The sequence below is a fragment of the Crocodylus siamensis genome, chromosome 3, assembly GCF_052110815.1.
Source record: "Crocodylus siamensis isolate JL-2025a chromosome 3, ASM5211081v1, whole genome shotgun sequence".
Classification (NCBI taxonomy): Eukaryota; Metazoa; Chordata; order Crocodylia; family Crocodylidae; genus Crocodylus; species Crocodylus siamensis.
Genome location: NC_143397.1, coordinates 80,852,961 through 80,875,494, shown reverse-complemented (window position 1 = coordinate 80,875,494; position 22,534 = coordinate 80,852,961). Strand labels below are relative to the sequence as shown.

At 45.8% G+C, this 22,534-nt stretch overlaps 2 protein-coding genes across 3 annotated transcripts in view; both read right to left on the bottom strand.

Annotated features, from left to right (window-relative positions):
* Window positions 1-4,473, bottom strand: part of SLC35D2 (solute carrier family 35 member D2) — a 30,871-nt gene extending 26,398 nt beyond the window's left edge. Inside the window, exon 1 of one of the 2 annotated variants that reach the window (XM_090038597.1) lies at window positions 4,280-4,473. In XM_090038597.1, the coding sequence (XP_089894723.1) occupies window positions 4,280-4,416 (137 nt within the window). In that variant the 5' untranslated portion in view covers window positions 4,417-4,473. The remainder of the gene's footprint in view (window positions 1-4,279) is intronic. The other variant, XM_090038596.1, reaches the window with a different exon arrangement.
* A 3,062-nt stretch (window positions 4,474-7,535) lies between these two features.
* ZNF367 (zinc finger protein 367) lies at window positions 7,536-17,159 on the bottom strand. Its single transcript, XM_090038595.1, has 5 exons — window positions 16,551-17,159; window positions 14,342-14,492; window positions 11,908-12,027; window positions 11,408-11,546; window positions 7,536-10,478 (listed from the first exon to the last, which is right to left on the bottom strand). Exons 1-5 carry the CDS (start codon window positions 16,914-16,916, stop codon window positions 10,241-10,243), a joined length of 1,014 nt encoding a protein of 337 aa, XP_089894721.1. The 5' UTR covers window positions 16,917-17,159; the 3' UTR covers window positions 7,536-10,240.
* Window positions 17,160-22,534: the final 5,375 nt, after the last annotated feature.

The following is a 22,534-nucleotide window of genomic DNA, read 5'->3' as shown; positions in this document are numbered from 1 at the left end:
TTACTAAAGGAAACTATATATATGCAGAAACTTTTTGTAACTCCCAGGAAAAGACTCAGTGACACAACCTTGGGGCTGTGAGCTCAGTGTTCCAGATCATTTTAACAGGCAATTCTCTGTGATGTTTTTCTCTCCTTTTTTCTGTCCCGCTATGTCTAGTTTCAGCCTAAAGCACAAATACTTGAATGGAAAAGATGACACAGTTTTAGCACAGTGTTTGTAGGATCAGAGAGAGCCTCTGCATTTTTTTTTTTTTAGTAAAATCCAGGTTAAGTTAATTAAAATTAACTTTATTATTCTTTTTTTATTTTTAACGTTAAGGTACTAATTCTCCCTGGGCAGACTGACATAAAAAAGATAATATGGCAACAAATTCCCACACACACCTCTGGCCCCATAAACAACAGATTAGAACCTCTGGCTTACTGAGTCACTATTTTCCTGCATGCACTTAGCCTTTTGCAGGAAGGGCTTTGCTAAGGGTTGGTCTAATACACAAACATGAATCACAATAATGATTTAGTGTTTTCACTGCAAGTCTATATGTAAAACCTTCATGAAGTATTCTCAACAAATCTTCTAGGTATGCGGGGCTCCACTACCCTATAAGGAGGTGATTATACATCACAGCAATCACCAAGAACTATTCAAGCACCACTAAGAAGCCTAGGAACTATCATTTCAGCCGAATGACATCGGGAAGAGAATGCGGTATTAGCGAAACAGCAGCAGTAAAAAATGTCATAATCACACCAGAGACATAACATTGATAAAGTGTCAGAAAACCCTAGCAAAGAGAAAGACTCCCAAATCTCTATTTCCTGGAAACACACAGAGGAAATGATAGGCATTTATAGCCATGCTGCATACAAATTGTGTGAGCCTGTTTTTTAGCATGCAACCCCTTTGATTCCTATTCTGCTCAAAGTTTAAAACCAAGTGCCTGACAGTGGCAGTAGCTGTTCTATTCAGGCAGCAGTGACAGAGTCAATGGCTTCAAACTTCATTATAATCTACCTGATTCCTTTTAAATTCTTCCATCTACAGGTGTCTTCATGGTCTCTATCCCTTCCAACTAATCAAGCTAACCTTTCTTCTGTAATTCGTCTGTTTGTCATCTATAGCTCCTATTTCACAGCCCTGCAGATTGCTTGGAACTCTAGCCAGAAACATTAACTCAGGTGTGGAAATAACTCAGTGAAGCATTGGAAGCACTGTCAATATGCTCCGCAAGGCTAGATTTGGTTTTATAAATCTGAAAAAGAAATACATGTTTAATTCTAATGACTCACGGACTAACAAAACAACATACTTTGATCATTTTTGCCTAGTTTGTTGTGCTTTTATTTATAGGATATAGCAAATTAATGCACATTCCAATAAAACTGTTGCTTTTGCTTCACTCTTAAACTAAATAATACAGCCCTGGGCTGCTAGCATATTAGTAATACTTTTATTTTTTTTTAACTGGAAAAAATATGTATTGTTATATGTACTGATGCACCTCACCATCTGCACCCCCTTTTTCAAAATCTTAGTTCTGCCCATGATCGCTGTATTAGTATTTGGTCTGTATCCATCTCTATACGAAATAAACCCTTGACTTATAACAAAATCTGAGAAGCATATAATACATAATTTACATAACTGTGGTGTATTTCAAACAGTAGTCTTAAAAAATGTAAGCAACATAGCATACTGTGTGCTGTTTGCCTTTTTGTTAAAGCTTATAAATAAATAGTAAGTTAAAAGGGAAAAAATGGGTCCTAAAGAGATAGCAAAACTTTGCTTAAAAATACTGCTGAAGAATCTTGGACATACTATATTAGATAAGAGGATGGTAATTTTGTGATTCTTTTAAGCTGAAAGATGTAATATATTTATTTATTTAATAATTAGTTTAATAAAAATGTATTTTAATTTCATACAAAGCCAAAAAGTTATATTTTAGAATACGGCTTATTTAAAAATTCTCCCTTTACAAAGTCAAACACTTGAAGTCTGGTATATTATTGTGATTCTTAATTGCAAAACTTCCTTATCAACATACAAAAAGCACTGATCCCTACAAAACTGTGCATACAGGTATGTAGGAAGTTAGGTGCTAAATAGGGACTGGAAATATATTTAAAGAAAAGCCACTTCTTTGTGTATGGCTGAGAAGTAGTTTTGCTGTTGGACTGTGAAGAATTCTCAAAACAGGAGAGTGTTTTTCTTTTTACTCATGAGAGAAGGATTGAATGATTCTGGCGATTTCTTCCTGAGCTGCTTTTGATGAATTCTCAAAATAGGAAAGTAAGCGTTTTCATTCTTACTCACAAGGGAAGGATTTAATGATTGTGGGGATTTCTTCCTAAGCTGCTTTTGACAGGAACACTGAAAAACATCCTGATTCCCTGTTCATTCCGTTCATTTGCTGTTCATTTAAGTTCATTTACTAATTTTTGCTTTATGTGACTCTTATTCACCTACAAAAACTGGGCTTGTTTCTTTCTGTATTTGACTTTGTTTTACAGTAAGATAATGCAACTCCATATGGCTGCAGAGGTCTGTGTTACTGAGGCTCAATGCTGAACTTCAGCTTGCAATTGCCCCAAGATCCTCTTCTGCATCCATAAGAAAGAATCTAGTAGATCTTTATAGATAAGGAGCATGGCTGGAACTCAGGAAATTTAAGGATCAGCTCTTGGATTTACTGGAGGCTCCTATGTGAACTCAAGCAAGTCACATAAGGAGGAATTTTCAACAGAATCTAAATACAATCAAAGATCTCAAGTGGGTTGGTTGTTTTTTTTGACAGATAAGCAAATAGTTGATTTATTTTTCAGTAATCACAAAAACAGAATATTATTTCTATAAAAGAACAGAGAAAAATTTATAACTATTTTCTGCCAGACTGGTTTCATTAATGCATACTGGAAATACATCTGAATTAAAGAAATTAATTCCTAACTGACCTGTTCCTTGTAAAGATTAGTTTTAGGATGTTTTTGACAGTTTACTATATCGCTGTATTCAAAACTACAGAACTAATTTAGGGAGCATGAAAGCATTGTGAATGTTGTTCTCATTGCAGTTATGCAGGGAAACCTGCTTTGCAACAGTAAGAGTGTTTCCTTAGCAACAAGAGTTACTCCTCGAGGAGACAAACTTTGAACTGCAAGACTTGACCAACATTATCATGCAGGTGCAAGCTGAACAATATAAAGCACTCATGCTAGTCCAAAGAAGGCTTATGAAGCATTTAGGTGATCTGTGCAGAGCCAGCGCATGTTTCTAGGTGACTGTCTAGAGTGTATCATCTCTGGGGGTCCTGAATGGTAAGGATTTCCTTGAAAAGATTACGAAAGGAAAATTAAAATATGCAGAGGTTTTTGGTTTTGTTTTGTTTTTTGTAAAATATGCAGAGGTGCCTTGAACCCAGTAGTTTCACATTTCCGTATGTATGCATTGGAATCCTTTTGTTCTTTTGCCCTGGATAACAGAGCGCTCCCTCTTTTAGAGCATAGCAGCCAACATGCCTCCAAATGGTTCCAGTAAATGTTAGGGTAAAGGGTATAGGCTGAAGCCCCAGCATTGCAGTGGGAACTCCTGCAGCTGCATATCTTCTCTTGCCGCTTTTTACCTAAACTGGAAGCAAGCTCTTAATACGCCCCTACAGAGGCCTGCCCTTTATTGGCTGGCTGCCCCGTCCTTCTTCCCCAACAGAGAGGCATTGTTTCCTCTGCCCTCATTTGCAAAACTCTTTGCATAAAAAGAGTAAGAGCTGGGAAATACCAAGAGATGGGATCAAAACCACAGGAAGTAAACAAATAGCCCACAATCCTCTTGCTTATAAAAGTGTGACTACAAACTTATGTGTACTCACATATACATATGTGTCTATATTCACATACACAGGCATATACGTGTACATGCACACAAACAGGCACACACGGGTGCACTTAAAAGTGTGTAAGCACTCACACCCACGCATATACATGTGCACACACACATGCGCATATACATGCACATACACACACAGTATGCACAGACAGGTATGTGTGTATCCACACACGTGTGTACGCACACCCATGCACGTGTGTATACACGCATACATGTAAACATCTGCACAAGCATGCTTGTCTGAACACATACACGGATACAAACCCGCATCTCTGCACCTGCGCGTGGATACGTGCGTGCGTGTGTGTGTGTGCGCGCCCAGGCGGGAGGGCAGCCAGCCGGGCCAGGCCGGCTGGCCGTGGCTCTGGGGCCGGGGGTGGCGTTGCTCGCTCACCTGTAGGTGCTCAGCACCACCTTGTTGACCAGCACGAGCAGGAAGGAGCAGGCGCCGTAGAAGAGGGCGGACAGCAGCCGCGGTAGCGGCGCCGGGGCGGCGGGCGCCGGCTCCTCCGCGGCCTGCGCCGCGCTCATCTCCGCGCCCAGCCCGGAGCGGCGGGCCTGGGCCGCCCCCGCCCCTCGCCCTGCCCCGCCCCGCCCCGCCCCGTGCGGGAGGGGCCGAGGCCCCGCGCGGCCTGGGCTCGGCGCTTTTTCCTTGTCCAGCGGCCAAGCTGGGGCGTACGAGCGTGTGAGTGGGATGGGCGTGTGTGGAGGGGGCGAGGTGCACGTGTGTGTGTGGAACAGGGTGGGTGTGGGGTAAGGTGCGTGTGTGGGGGGGTAGGGGCTGTGCATACATATGTGTGTGAGATGGGGATGTGTGTGTGTATATGTGTGGGGCGGTGGGGTTTGTGTGTGTGGGATAGTTGTGTGTGTGACAAGGCATGTGTGGGGCAAGGTGCATGTGCATGAAGTAGCCTGCGCGTGTGTGTGTGTGTGTGTGTGTGTGTGTGTGTGGAGCAGGGTGGGTGTGGGGCAAGGTGCGTGTGTGGGATGGGGTGGGGTGTGTGTATGTGGGGTAGGGGCTATGTATGCGTGTGGGAGGCAGGGGGGTGCGTGGGGCAGGCTGTGCGAATGTATGTGTGGGGGCGGTGTTGGGGGGTCATAGCCCAGACCCCCTCCCCCAGTGTTCTTGGGGCACTCTGGGTGCTCCTGTCCGCACAGGTGGCAGTAGTGAGGGGTGGGCAACAAGGTCCGTCAGGAAGGAGATGCACAGCCCTGTGACAGAAGGAGCAGGGAACAGAAAGCAGAGCAGTAGATCAGGCAGGGGAAAGGGATCAGTAGGCACAGGGTGCTTTGTGCCAGGCCTGTTCCAGCCAGGATGCTGACTCTGGAGGGCTTTCTTTTTATCTGGAGGACAGAAGCAGCCAAAGAAAGCTTCTCTGAACTATAGATACAGATTTATCTGGAGATTAGCCATCAGGCAACTTTGCCAAGAGCAGCACCATGGAGCAGGAAATACAGATATATACTCGCTACCAGGTGGCAAGGTCCCAGGGTCCTCATCTCAGTAACTGTCCTCATGTTTTGAGGCAAATCCCAGACTCCTGTGCCTGTGCCTGTGTGGGGGGAGGTTTCATATAGTTCAGGTTCACATGCCTGTACTCCCACCCATTTCTGTGGGATAAGGATTAAGGGAGCAGGGAAATTGAGTCACAGCCTGTGACCATTGTTGTTTCCTGGGGTGGCCTGATTAGCACTGGCTGCAATCCATGGCCTGTGCATCTCAATTCCCTTGAAACTATCCCTTATCATCTGCTTCTCTGTCATGCTGATCATTGTCATTCAGACCGGACAGCTTCCAGGACGAGAGCTGGGGAGGAGGAAGGTAGTGACACAGCCAGCGCAGCAAGTGAGGGGAGTTCAGGACTCTGCAACACAACTACCAAAAAGCTCAGCCTCCTGTAGTGGGACTGCAGGAAACCTCCAACTGGTGGGTGCCTTTTGTGCACCTGGGTGGTAGCAGCTGTAGTCATCCATCAAGATGGGTGGCCAAGGTAGATGCGTATAGAAGTAACTTGGGTAAGAAGAGCTACTCTGCAGCTCTCCTTACTGTCCTCCCACAGACATCCCAATTTAAGGGGCTCATTTGCCTTCCAGATTTCTTCCTCTTGCAAAAGCATAAATGTACTCTTCTATTTGTGTAAGTTACCCCCAGCAAAGAGCATGCAAGTGTTAAGCATTGGGCCTCGAGGTATGATTTGAGACCCCAAAATAAGGGAAAAAAATAGTTTGTCTGTCTGCTTTATAGTGATTGTGTGTCCCTCTCTGTGGTACTTTTGGTTTATTTTAAAAAATGTATCAAAAGTTTTTTTGAAGAATCAGGAAAAATGTGTAAAATTTAAGGACAGATGTAGATTAAATATAAGAAATTGTAAAACCAGTTACTGAAATACTTAGGTTAAGCAAATTTAACTTAAAGTATAATTTTAAAGCCAATTAGCTTAATCACAGCAAGAGTCCATATTGATATTTCTCTCACTTTAGCATATACCTACTGTTTAAGCGAAGTCAATATAAGTTATCTTTATTTGAGTTTGAGCACTGAATCGACTCGGAGCGACCTTTGGCCTGGCCAGCCGCAGGGGAGGACGCCAGACCCGCCTGACCCCGGCGACCCTTCCCAGAGATACATCGCCAGTGTGAGTGGGTGCTCACTGGTGCACCCAGCATAGTTGATTTTGTTTTGTTTAACCCTTATTAATAAAATTAAGCCTGACCTTTAAAGCGAGCGTGATCTGCGTAAGCCCGACTATCAAAAGATCCTGTCCACAAGAATCATTGACTCCAAGATGAGTACAAGACAGTGTGACGAAGTAATTAGCAGAGCTAACTGCACTTTGTTGTTTGTTAGTAGGTGCAGCACAAACAGGTCCAGCAAGGTGATACTCCCTACCTATGTGGCACTGGTCAGTTTACAACTAGAGTACTGCATCCAATGCTGGGTGCTGCAATTCAAGGATGTGAACAACCTTGAGAGTATCCAGAGGAGAGCCACTGTTACGGTTAAAGGCATGCAGGGAAGGTCTTATGAGGAAAGGCTGAGGGGGGATTCACCAGGGGGAAGGCAGCAGGGAATAGGAGACGCTGTTTACCAAAGCACCCCTTTGAAGAGCTTCTTCATGGTGAGGGTTGCCAGAATCTGGAATGAGCTTCCAAAGGGAGGTAGTACTCTCCCCTACCTTTGGGGTTTTCAAGAGACTGGACAAGCACCTGGCTGGGGTCCCATGACCCCAGCACTTTTCCCTACAACTGGCAGGGGGTCAGACTCCATGATCCTGTGAGGCCCCTTCTGACCCTAGCATCTATAAGTCTATGGTGTTGTCCTTTTTTTTTTTTTAAAAGGTAATTTGAAAGCAACAGATAATTTGAACTCTCAGGTCACACAGGCAAGGAAGTAGGGAAAATATTACATTTCGATGGAGATAAGTCTTTCAATAAGCAATGCTTTTAAAATTTACTCATTGTTCTGTCAGAGCCAGATAAGTCTGAAGCCAGTTTGTTCTATATTAACTAGTCCTGCCACAGATTCTGGACTATGCTATGTGGGGACTCCAATAGCAAAGAAATGTTTAAGAATTTAAAAAGAAAACTGACCAGATATGTAATGAATTACTGACCACAGAATAAAGAGACCTGAAGCAACTGCACTGTTTCCATGCGTATTCACTATATTTGGCATAATATAGTAGACTAAACAAAAAACACCTTTCATTTTAAACAAATTATCTTGAACTTTGTCCAGTACAGAACCCTTACATATATGTTAGAAAACAAAACAAATTTCAAGCAAGGGAGTTCAGTGTATGGCTAGATATTAAACATTCATCAAGTATGTAACATCCCCTTTCACCAAATAGGCCTGGAAAAATGCTGAAGTATAAAGTGATTGGACCATGGAGATTCGAAGGAACAACAGGCATTGCAATAATTAAAATTTAAATCAAGAATTACCAACACTTGCATTTGTTCATTTAAAATTGAACCAATGGTTTATTCAAAGCATCTATTAAAATCACAGCTTTTTTCCTCTCCTGTTATGTCATGCCAAACTACGTTACAAAGCATAGAACACTTCAGAGATACTTTTATATAACCAAATAAGAATCATAATAAAAGAGCAGTATTCAATGCTTCAAACAAATTTACTTCATATTTTTCCCCTCAATTTTTTGTAACTTTTACAAAAATGAAGCCGCTTTAATATGCTTACAGCTAGCACGCTTTTAATATTAGAAGAACCTCTCTCTTTAAAGGTGTCCCTCAAACTAAACCATTACAGCTGAAACTGGTCAGGGAAAAGTTGTTACAATAAAAACCATGGCCCTGATCCTGCAAACAACTGGCATTACACTGTGCCAGCATGGAATAAAAGTCAACAGCACTCCTTATGGGTACAGAGGCCTGTTCAAGAATGGCCAATTTAAAGGGAAGGGCCCTGGACGGGTGACCTTCGCTTCAAAACCTATTAATCAGGTAGTTTTATGTAGTTAGGACATCTGAGGTGATGCGAGTAGCAGTTTTGTTTATTTTATGTAAGAAACAAAAATCACAAGACAGCCAAATAAAATTACAATAAATGGACAAAAAATTAAGAGCTCACTGGAGATAAAAATTGAATCTCCGATTTAAACAAGTGCACCATCTCAATTTTAAATCTACTGGCTTAATAATATCCCAAATACTATTACAGGCATCAGCTATTAGGAAAACTGAATCCAAGAACTGCAGCAGAATGCAATTTCTGAAGCATCTGTTCTTATAGTCAGTTAAACAAAATCTTTACCATCTCAACTATTTAACCTACTTTTCCTTCCTCTCAAGGTAAGAAAGTGGTTCCTTTACATGCTTCTATTTTCTGGCATTTTGAAGTAAGGAAGGAATCTAGAGCCGGGTTACACATTCTGACATATACAAGCAGTTGGTCTAAGAATTTGGAAGACAGAGTTTGATTTGTTGTTAATATCCCACAAATCAGTAGGATTCCTTTTTTGGGCATATTGGTCTATTTGCCAAGAAAATTATTGGCATAACATGATGATTCTGATTATAGTATGCTCAGAAGAAAGAGAAAAATGTAGCCATGAAACAAAGATATGGTAAGTTACATAAAACTAATAAATGATGAGGATGTACTGCCTACTTCTCTCTTTAAGCTTTAGATTGCAGCAGTGTTCTGTAACTTCACTTATTTGGAAAATACATGAATCCACACAGTTTAAAAAGACACACTTGCAACTATCTTTGGAAGCTTTTTTCTAATTGAAGAGCAAATATTTTTGCAGTGTTTAATTGATAGCTGTACTACAGTTAGTGAACACAAACTTGGCATGTTATCCTGAAGTAAAGCAATAAGGTGGCTTTATGCACAAAAAAAAAAAAAAAAAAAAAAAAAATGGAGGCTTCTATTTGCTAATAACCATATAAAAGCAGTACTTTAAAAACTTAGTGTTTGCTAACAAGAGATCTAAAATAGTTTACTACAAGTCAATACCACCTGTAAATACCCCCTTTATTAACAAAAACAAGTGCCAAATCTCATTACAGGGTCTGAAACATCTGGAAAAAAAATATCATTTGTTACCAGCCATCTAGACTTTGCAAGATTATTCACTTATTTGCAGATAAGCCCAGTAATGTGCAAAAGTTCCCAACATTATAAGTTAGAAATAACAAGTGCTACTCCAACCAAAAGATTCTGCTGAGATCAAGACCAAGATTTAATATGGAAGTCAGTCTCATAACTTGGGCAGTCACAGTGAAGATCCTGAACTGTTTTTATAGTTTTTACCTTAACCAGTTTCTTCCCCATCATAAGCTGGAATATCCAATTTGGCCCTCTTATTGGTGACAGTAGGTATAATAAAATACAATCCTCCTTCCCCCCCCCCCCGCCAAAAAAAAAAAACATTAGTTGCATCACTGCTTGCACTGTTTGCAAACATACCACTTCAAATAAAATTGTTTAAATAGATAAATAATCTCCCGTCAGCCTTCTTTGGCCAAATGTACCATCCTGCTATCAAAACAAGCATCATGTTCAGAAAGTGCTTCCTGTGAGAACTGCTTTAAATAAGTGAATTAACCTTGCAAAATCTAGTTCTCACAAACTGCAATTTGTTTGCCCTGCACTGTGCAGTCCCATATTTACAAAATACTTAAAAACTTTACATCTGTCTTTTACCATATAAAAAAAGTGCATTTCTCTCGCCCCACATTGTGGGACAACAACATTCTTCATAAATTCTACAGAATAGCAGCCTATGAAAAGCAAATAAGGTGCTTAGCTTATGCCCAGGTTCTAACTGGTTAAGTACCACCAGGCAGTACATTTCATCTATTGGCAGATTCAGTCCCTATGCTACTGTAGCAGCGGAGCTCCAGCCACGTTTGCAAGCTCAATAAGAGCAAGCGCCCCATGCAGGCGCTCTCGCTGCTCTTGAAGACGGCGGCGGGCAGCTGAGTGAACACTATTTTTCTCCTCCTCATCATCTTCATCAGACTGAAGATACTCCAGGGGGTCTTGCTGCTCTTGGTCGGTTTTCTGAACAGTTTTACTTTTCAAGGTAGGTGCACGCTGCTCTCTAGTCTCCCAGTACCTGTGAAGCCAACGTTATACAAGTTTTAGAAGCACTATCTGCTTCACGTAATAAGCTCCAATCAAAAAACTAACAGCATCTCCCAAGCTCATCTTAAACAGGATTGGATCATTCCATCCTCATTGCTTATTTTATAGACCTTATTTAAGATTTACACAAGCTGAAAAGCTCTCCATGTTCAAAAGTGCTTTTCTTAAAAAAAAGTAAAAGATTTATATCTGTGACCTAAATTCTTTTTACATGTTGCTATCAGGCCTCCAGAGTGCTCTTATGCTAAGAACTGTTTTCCCTTGTACATGTGCATTCACCAGCATGAGAAACAAAGCACCAAAAAAAAAAAAAAAAAAAAAAAGACTACATTAACAGCTGCTGTAGAAACATGGGTCAAGTGAAGCAGGGAGCTGAATATAGCAGGGCAAACAGGAAATCCATCCCAACTAGAAACAGTCCTCTGGACTGGCAGCTCTATTTCTTCATCTAGAAGTTTGAAAAGGTAGGCTATGAAAGATGAATCCAACTAGTCAGACAAATTGCAAGAAGGGAGCTCTATCCCTTCTGGAATAGAGGTTCTCAAAAGGCATACTGACACAATCAGGAAGAGAAATAAATACTTCTTTCCCCTAGGATTATAAAAAAGGAGCCAGGAATAATAGTATATCTGATGCATCATACTATTTCTGTCTGTAAGTAAAGCTAGATTTCTCCATCGTGGCCCACCTATCTGCGGTCAATACATTAGAAAGCTGCAGAGTTTGACCTAAAGAATGGATCATTAAAAAAAATTAAATTAAATTAAATTAAAAAAATCCTTGATAGAATTGCATAAAAATAGCAACAGCAAGCAACTATCATGAGCATTAATAAACCCCCACACAACACAGTTTTGAATCTCTTACTGTGAAAATGAGGTGCTCACAACTTAAACTTACTTTGCTAGCCACTCAGCAACGGCTTTATTGTCAGCTGTCTGTTTTTTACTCAGTCTGTCAGTAAGCTCCTCCCTCTTCAGTCTTGCATATGGGTGCTTAGGGCAATGGCGGTTTGCATGTGTGAATCTGCTTAAACAGCCTTAATTAAAAGAAGAATAACATAAATGAAAAGACATCATCCCTGTTCCTTTAACATTTCACTTTTAAAATAATTGTTAAACTTTCTTCTTCATAAAACCTGGATTCAATTCAGCACACAGCATGCTGTATGTTAAGTAATTATTTAAGAATACGCTTTTAAACTGACACAATTGTGCAGTTGGTTTTGTTTCTTTTTTTAGAGAAGGGGAAAAACTAATAAAAGGCAACCCCCCCCCAAAAAAACAAACAAACAAAAAAACCAAACCAACTTAAAAATTGAGATCCAGGACATCAGTATATGACAACTCTAGTAGCATCAAACGCATCCAAATGGTACAAGTCTCTTTCTGATGGCTCACCGTTCTCCGAGCAGACAAAAGGCTTTTCTCCTGTGTGTAGACGTTGGTGGGTTTTGAGCTGCCCACTCTGAACAAAGGCTTTTCCACAATCTGGATAGTCACACAAATAAGGCCTTTCACCTTAAAGGAAAGAGGTTGAGCAGAATTAAGAGCCTGGACATTTAGTGGTGACCAAAGACTCAGTGCCTGGGTAGGAGATACTCTCTAGTCACTAGGAAAAACAAATACTTTGTGGAAAGATGATAGTAGCATTCACTTCTACACCAATATGTTCCAGCTTTAAAATCGACTAAAATTTTAGATGTTAAAATTTGCTCCTCACTTTCCTTGAGTGTTTCTGTTATGTTGCAATCATGTCTTACAATCAAATGAATCTCACAGGTTATTGTGTAAGAAGACCTATAAAAACTATATGGTAACCTATCAGCAACAAAGGAAGCCAATAAAACCAAGCATAACCAAAGTACCATCAGTTTTATGACCTGCACGGAGAAAACACTTATTCTAATCTTTTGGTTTAAATCTGAGGTGGTGCTTGTATACCAGAAACATATTTGAAAAAGTTGTATTGAAGACACTCTTCACCGAGTTAATTATTTATGCTATGACAAAATGCAATATAGTGAATATTTACATAAAGGCTGTACTTTCAAGTTACTTTTCTTCATCATTTACAGGATGGCATTTAAAGTCACACACTACAGGTTTAAAACTGTTTATAGTTCTGCCACTAGGTGGTATCTACAGACAGACTCATTCAAAATGCTGTGCTGTACTGGCTAGCACATGCAGTTGCCACCAGTTATTTCAATGTTAAAAATTCTAGGGCCAACTCCTAAGGTCCATGTATGAGCCTGAGCATCATGCATTGATCCATCCATTTCCAAGACAGCATGCTGCTTCCAGAGCACCATTCGCATTTCTTTCTCAGCAAGTCCAAAAGTTGAGCATGGATGGAATGGCCTAGTATGTACAGAATGAAATGCATACTGTGCTGCTCAATGGCATCCCTCTGCTCTGCTCTAGGCTTCAGAATGGAAATTAGAGAAATCTGGCATCTGATACTGGAGTTGGAAGTTCTATTCGCTCTCCCTGTAAAGAATACTGCAGTACCAGATGACCAGTCAGTCATAAAAGACTCAACTGCTAATTCCATGCTTTTAGGAAATCTTCCTTCTTTACATAGGAAGGGGAAAGCCTTAAGAAAAAGTTCCAGGAAGACTGCAAGAACTTCGTATTCCTTCTCCCTCTCAGTACCACATCTACACCTATCAGGGGAAACATTGAAGACACCCAACTGTGCAAGTCACCACAGTGCAAGTTTGATTAAGGACTTGAAGATCTAGGGACTGAAGTATTAGGATAAAGGTAAGTGTAAAGCAGCACAGCACTTAATAGTCATGTAGCAACTATGAAACCATGATTCCTACCTTCTTGTGTACTACAGGAAAAACTTTAAAAGGCACACAGGCAGGTGACATAACGAGTTACTATATTTAAATATAGTTTAACAGGTATAAGCATACTGAAATAATCAGGGATAAAATTAATGGAAAAAAAATATTAAGATTGTGTCTTTGGCCCATAAGCTTCAGGGATAAAAGTTTGTCATCAGTGAGGAAAATTAAACACAAAAACCATCTTGTGATCAAAAGGAGAGAGGAATTTGTGGTCAAGTATTATTTGATCCAGCAAGCAAGGCCACAAGAAGCAAATTACAAAAGTTAGCCTGGGCATTATTCATTTTCTGAAATTGGCCCAGGCGTGCAGGGAAGGGGAAGATTGGGTACACATCTTTTGGTCAAGTCTCATTTCTTTTAAAGTAAAACCTTTTTTTATGATAAAAACTGAGAAAAAAACCTATGGCTTTTTCAAATACATTTTGCTTTTAAAAAGTCTTCACCTTTCTAAGCCAACATTGATTTTTTTTTTTTTTTTAAGTTAAATACCTTGAGTTCAGCCTTAATTCTACAACCCAATCCAAAATTTTATTTTACAGTCAGATAACAATCCCAGAATGTGGGTGTGGTCAAGAAGAATGAGGGAGAACAGCAGTCTGCTTGAAATGCAATCAATTTAAGATCATTAGAAGTAGTCCACTCCGAGTCTCTTGCCAATTCTTATACCTTTTTAAACATTTTCTCTTTCTGTATCCCCCTTTCATTGTCATGTGGAATCAGCACACAAATTTTAAAAAAAGAACAGACATATTGAAAAGAAAAAGTCCATGGGAATTAAAACACTTTCAAGTACATGCAAGTCAAAAAAAGAAAATCCACTTTCCCCTTCAGTTACCAGATGTAACCTGTAAAGATTGATGACATGTATTTGTTCCCCTTTTATTATGGCAGCCCACATTGCTCTGCCATAACAACTCCAATAAAGATGTGTCATCACCATTTTTGTTTTAATTTTGTAAACACAATTCACTTACCAGTGTGAGTTCTTTTGTGTGCCTGTAAAGATTTCTCTCGTGGAAAAACCCTGTTGCAGATGTTACAACGGATTCTGCTGGAAGAATGTTCTCCCTCATTTATTAGATCCCGAACTGTATCTGCTCTTGGTCGACCACGTCTTATCCCATCCTGTTAAAACAAATATCATCCAAAAAATGAAATTTGCACATATTTTACTCTTAGCTAGTACATTAATTCAGTCTGAGGAAACATTTTCTGGCCCACAACTTTCCATAAAGACATTTAGACTATGCAAACAGCACAAAAATAAACAAACACATAGGCAATAATAGCTTTATTCAGGCTTTTGAAGGAGACTACATCATTCTTAGGCTTATGATACTTTTTTTTTTTTTTTTTTGCAACCAGGATGTACTATTCCTTAATTTAGATGGAGGCAAGCACTGTTGTGAATGATGGAGATTTAGACTAACTTTCAAGCACAGTGATTTTGGAGAACTGGGAACTAGGCAGTGGCCAAGATCACTGAAAAAAGTGTAGAGCCTACATGTTGTCATCTCTGTTCAAGGACAGAGCATAACCTTTCCATCATCACAAATACCATTTTACATCCATTTCTCCTTCTGAACAGGAAGATCACCTAAAAATGCCCTGACATTACAGTTGTGGGAAGATTATTAGAAAGACCTACATTTTTAAGGACTTTTTTTTTTTAAACATTTCAATATTTAAACAAAAGCCCCTTCATATCACAGGACTATTCCCATTGCAGTAACAGTTCACCCCAATCCCTTTGCTTTCTGAAACAACTGAAAAAGAGAACATAGTAGAACAAGGGGAAATTTATCATCAAGGCTGTACAGCCCTGCTTATAAAGAGAGGCTGTCCACATACACAGTTCTTCAGATAGTTAAATTACTTTGGCATGTTTCTTTTATTCTGATCAAAAAAGGCGACAGGCTTTGCATGAATAGGTAAAAGAGAAAGGCTCCTGAATATATCGATTTGAGACTAATGACAACTCAGATGAAGTTGTTCTTTCCATATCTATCTTGTAACTACTTGGGAGACCAGAGAGGCTTAAGGACTACCATTGTCACTGCCATTGTCCAGTGACTCTGGGAAGTCTAATTCCTATTTTCAGTAACAGTCACAGCCACTTTGGAAACTCATTGTAAAAAAGCAAAACAAAACAACAGCTTCCAAGATGTAACAAGCCATACATCACATTAGAGGGGCCTCAACTCAAAAAAGCATTTTGATGTGCACAGCACCCGTAGACACAACACCCATCACCATCCAGAAGGAATGTCAGAGGCGTGTATGTGGGGGGAGGGACTGATGGAGCTGCCAGACTTTGGCAAAGCGCTCTCACGTTGCGATCTGCACCGTGGTTAGCACTGCACGTCAGGCTGGGCTGCAGGAATACTACACAAATCACACTCTTGTTAGTTACAAAGAGGGATGAGACGCGAAGTTAGAAAACCAATAATAAAAATGCTATCGTGCATTATCCAACACCGCAGTGCCTCTGAGCATGGCCTCTGGTTGGGGGTTTAGGGAGAGGTTTTGACTGGAACAGGCCATTTCATCCAGGGGCAGGCAGTGCCAGCTGGGAACAACTCAGTATGCGCGGGGGCACTGCAGTGGGGCAGAAAAGGAGCTTTGAGTGGTGCCACCTCTGAACCACTGGGTGTATGCGTGTGGCACTGCAGTGGGGGTGGAGAAGGGGCTTTTAGCGGAGCACCAAGCCCTGTCCTTGCTGCTATGCTTATGGGGGAGGGGGGGGGAAGGGTCCCGGTGGTGGGTCACAGGCACAGAGCACCCCACCGTCGCTGTCACCTCAGGCTTCCCGCCCCGCCCCCTCCGGCCATGCAACGCCAGGAGGCCCCGCCCCCCCGTCGTCAGGCGCGCTGCCCCACCCCCCGCTCGATCGCCTGTCGGAAGTGATTTTGGCGCGCGGGCGCGACGTCATCAGCCCGTAGGGCGCACCCGGAACTGACTTCACTTTAAATCTCCGCGGGGGCGGGGGGGGAACAGATATGATTCAATCTTTAAATTAAGAGGCGCGGGAAGGGCGGAGGGAGCCGAGGGGAGGTGCGAGCGGACACCGACCCTCCCATGCCCAGCCTAGGGAGACAGCCCCCCCCACCCCCACGGCCCGAAGGGAGTAGGGGATTAACCCCATCGTGCCCGGCGCGCGAGGCCTGCTCCGGCCGGGATCACCTTCAGGTGGCTGCCGCCGCTGCTGCTGTTGCTGTCCGGGCTGCCCGCCTCCTCGTCCTCCCCGCCGGCGGGCCTGGCCGCGCCGCTCCGGAGTTGCTGGGCGGGCGAGGGGGCGGCGGCGCCGCCGCAGCTGCTGCTGGCAGGGCCGCCAGGGCTGAGCGTGACGTTGTGCGCGTTCTCCCCCCAGCGCCATGGGTACACCATGAAGTCGCTGAAGCCGGGGCTGGTGGGCACGGGTGGGGCGGGCGCCGGCTCCTCGCCGCCGCGCGGGGGCTTGATGGGCGTCGTCTTGATCACCGACACCAACACCCGCTTCGGCGAGTCCTGGCAGAAGACGACGGGCGGGCCCGCAGGCCTCTCCGCCATGGTGCTGGCGCGAACACGGGGGGACGCGCCGGGGGCGGCTCAGCCCCGCTCTCCGGTCCGCGGCGCCTGGCACTGCCCGGCCGCCTCAGCCGCTCATCGCCGCCGCGCTGCGCAGTCAGCGGCGGGCGCGGGCCATGGCAGCAAACGGAGGGAAACGCCACACTGCTCTTCCGCGCGCCCGGCGCAGCCCAGCCTGCCGCCACGACCCCTGCCAGCCGCGGCCCCAGCTTTTCCCGCGTTACATTTCGCGCCTGGGCGGAACCAATCAGGGAAACGGCTGTTACGTCACCGACCGACAGCCCGCCCGGCCAATCGACGGCTGGAAGCGAAGGACACCACGCCCCCACAGGCGGGGCGCGGGGGCGGGGCTCAGCCTCGCCCTTGCCCCGCAATTGGCTGGCTTGCTTCATGGCTCACAGAATTCGAAACCGCTCGCAGGCCGCCCGCTGAGAAGCCGTGCCCTGGCCCTAGCTCCGCCCCCCTCCGCGCCCGACGCGTGCTGGTTGGGCCGCCGGAGGCAGGAGGCGGGTTCTGCGGAGGGGAGTGGGGCCGACCCGCTTGGTCGAATTTAGCGCGCCTTGTTGTTGTTTCGCGGCTGCGGCCAATGGGGGCGCGCGGGGGGCGGGGTGCGGCTTCCCGCGCGCCTGCGGCGGTTGTGGCGTCTGGGCTGCCTCGGCATCACGTGCCCCATTTAAAGGGGGGCGGGGAGCCTGCGGCGCCATTGCGGCGGGTGTGGGGTTTACTTCGCGGCTTGTTTAGCTTTACCCGCCCCGCGCGGTCGGGTCTATGAAAGATACGGCCCGCAGAAGGCCGGGTGGCTGCTGTGCTCTAGAGGCGCCGCCCTCGTTTTGCTCCCACCTGTTCCTAAGCTGAGGCACTGTCACTTCGTCTCTCGAGGGCAGGGCAGGTTGCCGAAAGTGCCGCAAAAGCCTCGGGACCCCTATGGCCAACGTCCGCTTGCTGCAGAGGATGTTAAAATGCACCGGAGAAATCCCGGGAACAAACCTGCCCCTTACTACAGAGCAAGCAACTGCCCCCCAGGCCATACAAATCTGCTCGGGGTAATTGCTTTCTGATCCTCAATATGGGCATCGGCTTTGTGCTGAGTAGAGGGCAAGACCTTCTAGCCAGGAGCCCCCAGCTTTAAGTCGCAGGAGCATTGGTACAGCCCACTCGAAGTCGTTGGCTCTGGCTGCAGCCAGCACCCGCTGCCTCGGGACAGGTGTTGTGGCAGGAGGGGGAGAAAATTCTTTCCAGGCAGGATGTGGCAACCAGGAGAGCAAAGAAACAGGAAATGCTGTATGCACGCTGGGGGATCCACGCACCATACCAGAGCAGGTTCTTTGGGTAGATGTGAAATCTTTTATTAGGTCAACTAAAAAGTTGGAAAAATTGTTCTTTGCAGGCTTCTGGGCACAAACACCTTTCTTCAGGCACGGGGAGAATCTGCTGCTGTTTTGTGTTCTCCTGGGTGGCATAGAAGACAATATAAAAAATGACCTTCCCTATGCCTGAAGAAGAGCTTTGGCGCCCGAAAGCTTGGAAAGAAACATTGCTCCAATTATTTAATTTGTCTAATAAAAGATATCACATCTACCCAAAGAGCCTTGTCTGCCTGTGTCCTTAGAGCAACACGGCTACAACTAACACTCCGCCATGCACCATATACATGTGCATGCACCCTCTTTCTCTCTTGGGATGCATGCACACAGACTTTCTCTCTCTCGGGTCAGCAAGCATAACTCGGCGCACACACATGCACAAGCGCGCATACTCTCTCTCTCTCTCTCTCTCTCTCTCGGGGCAGCTAACATCACTCCATTTCTCTCCCTACAAGTAAGCATAACTCCAAGCACCAAATGCTCTAACCAGGAAGCCAGACCTCCTCCAGTATCCTCCATAAACTAATGCCAGCTGCTTTTGTCTTTTTTCATAGATCAGCTTCATCACTAGATACTCTTTGTTTCATAACTAGAGGACCTCGCCAGTTGCCTTCTGCCCCTGCTTCCTTTGATCCTATGTACTAAACCAGCTCTGCTTCACTCTCGAACTGCTGAGTGGGGTCCTCTCCTGATAGCCACCTGTTTTAGGCTGCGCAGCTCTTCTCATTATTTCTCAGAGCTGTAGGGTTAGGGGTGGGCATGGGGAGAGCTCAAGGGCTTTCTTCAACAGTTGTTCTTTACAGAGTACTCCAGCACAGCTACTCCTAGATCAGAGCTATTCAACTGGTGGCCCACCAGCCACTTGCAGCTCATGAGGAGCTAAATTTTGGCTCCTTGTCTTCTGCACCAGCAGCTAGAGTCTCTGGGATCCCCCTCCCTCTTCTGCCTTTGCTGAAGTGCAGTAGTGTATGGCATTGCCAGGGTGAGCTGTGGGTGAGCCACAGGCACACAGTGCAGCATGTGCATGTGTTGGGGGCCAGTGTGCAGTGAAGCAATGAGGGGGAAGAGCCATGCAGTGGGTGGAGGGGGGCATGACTGCACAGTGCAGCATTGGGTGGGAGAATCTGTGCAGCATATGGGCAGAGGCCCATAGCTAGTCCTGGTGCTGTCCCCAGCCACTTAGAAGTTGGACAGCCCTGTCCTAGATCATCCCTAACCAATGCTTGTCAAATCTTTCCTTGAACACCTCCAACAGTGAGCATCCAGAACTTCCCTAGACAGTCTGTTTCACTGCCTCACTGTTTTAAGAGAAGTTTTTCCTGATAGCCAATATAAACCTACTTTGCTTTTCATCCTTCCCTGCCATTGATGCAAGGCATCAGGGAGAAGAGCCTCTGGGGCTCAAGGCTGAGAGCTAAGGCTTTCAACTTTGTGCCCTGCTGCCACGGACGTGGTTGGGCAGGTTTGGGAGCCAGGTACCACCCTGCTTGGGGGAGGGGGTAAAAATCTGGTGTGGCTGGCCATGAAGCCAAGCTGGGCTGGGCCAGAACCTCACCCTGGCAAGGCACCAGGGAGGAGAGCCCTAAACTCACAGTAAGCTGCTAGAAGGCTGACATTCAAGGACCTGTGCTCCCTGAGCCCAGGATTTCTCTCTGTAGAACTCCACAGTCCTATTTCCCAGGGGAAAAAATAGTTTAAAAGCCACTCCAGCCAGTTTGGGTCTAGAGGTGGCACTGGTATGAAATCACAGCCTAGTCTTAGGATCGTGGCTGGTAGGCTCATCAGGTTTTGGTCTACAGTTAAGGCTACAGTTGTTCAGGCTCACGAAGTAAGGGTCAGTGTTTTGGCTTAGAAGGCACTTGCAGGCTAGAGCTGGAGAAGTAGTCGGTAGGGCTAGGGTTGTATTGAAGCTGTTCTACATGTCCCTTTGTTAGAGGGTTGGGCTGAGTTATGCTTGCATGGAGCAATAGGTGTGGCTTTCTAGTCCAGCCAGCAACTTGGCTGTTGAGAACTGAGCAGCCACCTCTTCCATGAATAAAGGAGAGGAAGAGAGCCTTGAATTTATGTCATCCACTGACAGGCACTCAGACTGGGGCTGAAGCTACAGAAGGATGACATTTTTGAGACCTGAAAGTAGAGACTGTTAATTTAACTCCCAGGGGGTATGAAAATAAAAGAAGCCCTTGCTGATAGCCCTCTATGGCCAGCCCTGCCCTTTCGTAGCTATCCCCTTATAGCTGCCCCAGATTATTGTATCTGTTGTCTTGTGGTAGGACGCAGTGCTGAAAACCCATTCAGGTCAGCTCCAGCTCTTTGCTTATCTTCCACCTCTTGTGATGGTCTCTGGGTCAGGCTGGCCACAAGGGGATGCTAGACAACAGTGACCAACAAGAACACTGGGACATCCCCAAAGATCCAGGGAAAGCCATGTAGGACTGGACCTTGTCATTGGGGGTGTAACAGGAAATGAAGGGAACACTAGCCCTCTTACCAGAAAGCAGGCCGGTCCCTTTAAGACCAGAACTTTCTGGGCACAGCCTGCTGGCAGGGTAGGGGTTAAAAGCTAAGCCTTGATGGCTAGTCAGATGACTTGAAGGGAACAGGCCAGAACTACAAAAACCCTGGACTTGGTGGCAGTTCTGGGGCAGCAGCGGGGGGGCAGGGGGAAGGGGGAAGGGGTTTGTACATAATAGCTCCATGAAGATGCTTGGCTGCCTGTCCAGCTGCTGTAGGGGGAACTCCTGATGAGTCCCAGAGAAGCTGTGGCAGTCCCACAAGGCGGAGCATAACAGATGGTGGGAAGCAGGAGCACCGAGCCATAAAAAAACATAAGCTGGCATACTGCCTTCTTTAATTTTTTATTTTATTTTATTTTATTTCATTTTTTAATTCTTTTTTTGTGGTTATAGCGTATGGACTTCCATTTTATATTTTGACTGCTAGATTGGTGGTTTGTGGTCAAGGTAGTAGGGGAGGAGGAGGCCTCATTAGCGCCTTGGGGCACAATCATAAAAGGCCAAATGGCTTAGTGCACTAGTGGGTGCAGCCATATAGGGCCAGTAGCCTAGAGCTGGCTGCAGGACTTGGAAGCTGGGTCCCAGTGGGGGGATCCTGGCTAGTAGCCCGAGCTATAACAAAGGGCCAAGCCTGAGGAGGCAGAAGACCCAACAACTTGGTGTCCAGGAGGTGCAGGGTAAAAGGGGGCCAGAAGGCCTGGCTCCATACTGAAAGCAAAAGGAGGACCATGGGCCCAGAGAGGATTAAGGAGCTAGAGTAGGCTTGTCCAACATAAGGCCCACAGGCCGCAATGGAGCCCACCAAGCCATTTTATCTGGCCTGAGGTCCCTTGCTTGGGACAGGAGAGGAGTCCTGGCGCCTGCTTCGCACTCCACAGCGGTGGCAGTGGGACTGAGGAGAGGCGGGCAGGGCCAGCTCGCAGGCCCCAGCGGCAGCGAGGGGAGGGGAGCTGCTTGCCCCCGCAGGGCCAGGTTCATCACGTGAGCCGGGTCCCACTGCCACTGCCTCGAGGGCTGCATGGCACAGGGCTGCCCCAGCCATGCCTGACTGGATGAGCTGGGGACAGCACCTGCAATTTCTCCCCTAGCTCCGTCCCTTGCCCCTTGCGCGCGGCCGAGGGAGCTGCAGCATGGCCTGCACCTGCATGCGTGATGGACGGAGGCACCAGGTAAGTTCCTGCACAGAGCTGGGGGCGCCTCGGGGCCGGGCCGGAGGGCAGGCAGTTGCCAGAGCCGGGTTGGGCTGGAGGCAGGGGGAGCCCGGCCCAGAGGTGCTCTACATCCAGCCGCCTTCTTGGCAGTTCAGGTCCTGCTAATGTAGCCTGCATGGCTGAGGATGGGGGTCTGCATCCGGTCGCTGGGGGCGAGGATGCCGGTTGCTGGCAGGGAGGATGCACATCCAGGAGTGCCCGTGCTCCTGCCCCGCCTCCCTGCCCTGACACGAGCCTGTGCCGGTGCCTGTGCCCTGCACTGCCGGAGTGGCCCCATGCAGGAGGCCAAGCAGCGGGTGCTGGCACTGCTGGCCCGTGCCTGCCTCCTCACCTGCCCGCTTCAAGCCAGCCCCGCTGCCCTGCCCTGCCCTACAGCAAGGTGGAGCCTGCTCCCCCGGCCAGTCTCCCCCCGGGCACTGCGGCTCTCCAGGCCTGGCCGCCCGTGCGCGAGGTCCCGAGGGGGCCACTTCTCATGTGCTGCTGGGGATGGGAGGAGCCTGGCTGGGTCT

What these genes read in the sequence shown, in the direction of transcription:
- ZNF367 (XM_090038595.1), bottom strand. Translation starts at nt 16,916, where the DNA reads ATGGCGGAGAGGCCTGCGGGCCCGCCCGTCGTCTTCTGCCAGGACTCG. An exon ending in GCGGCGGCAGCCACCTGAAG is followed by an intron (nt 14,493 to 16,550) that starts GTGATCCCGGCC and finishes TTGTTTTAACAG; the next exon opens with GATGGGATAAGACGTGGTCG. An exon ending in GTTGCTGAGTGGCTAGCAAA is followed by an intron (nt 10,479 to 11,407) that starts GTAAGTTTAAGT and finishes TTGGCTTCACAG; the next exon opens with GTACTGGGAGACTAGAGAGC.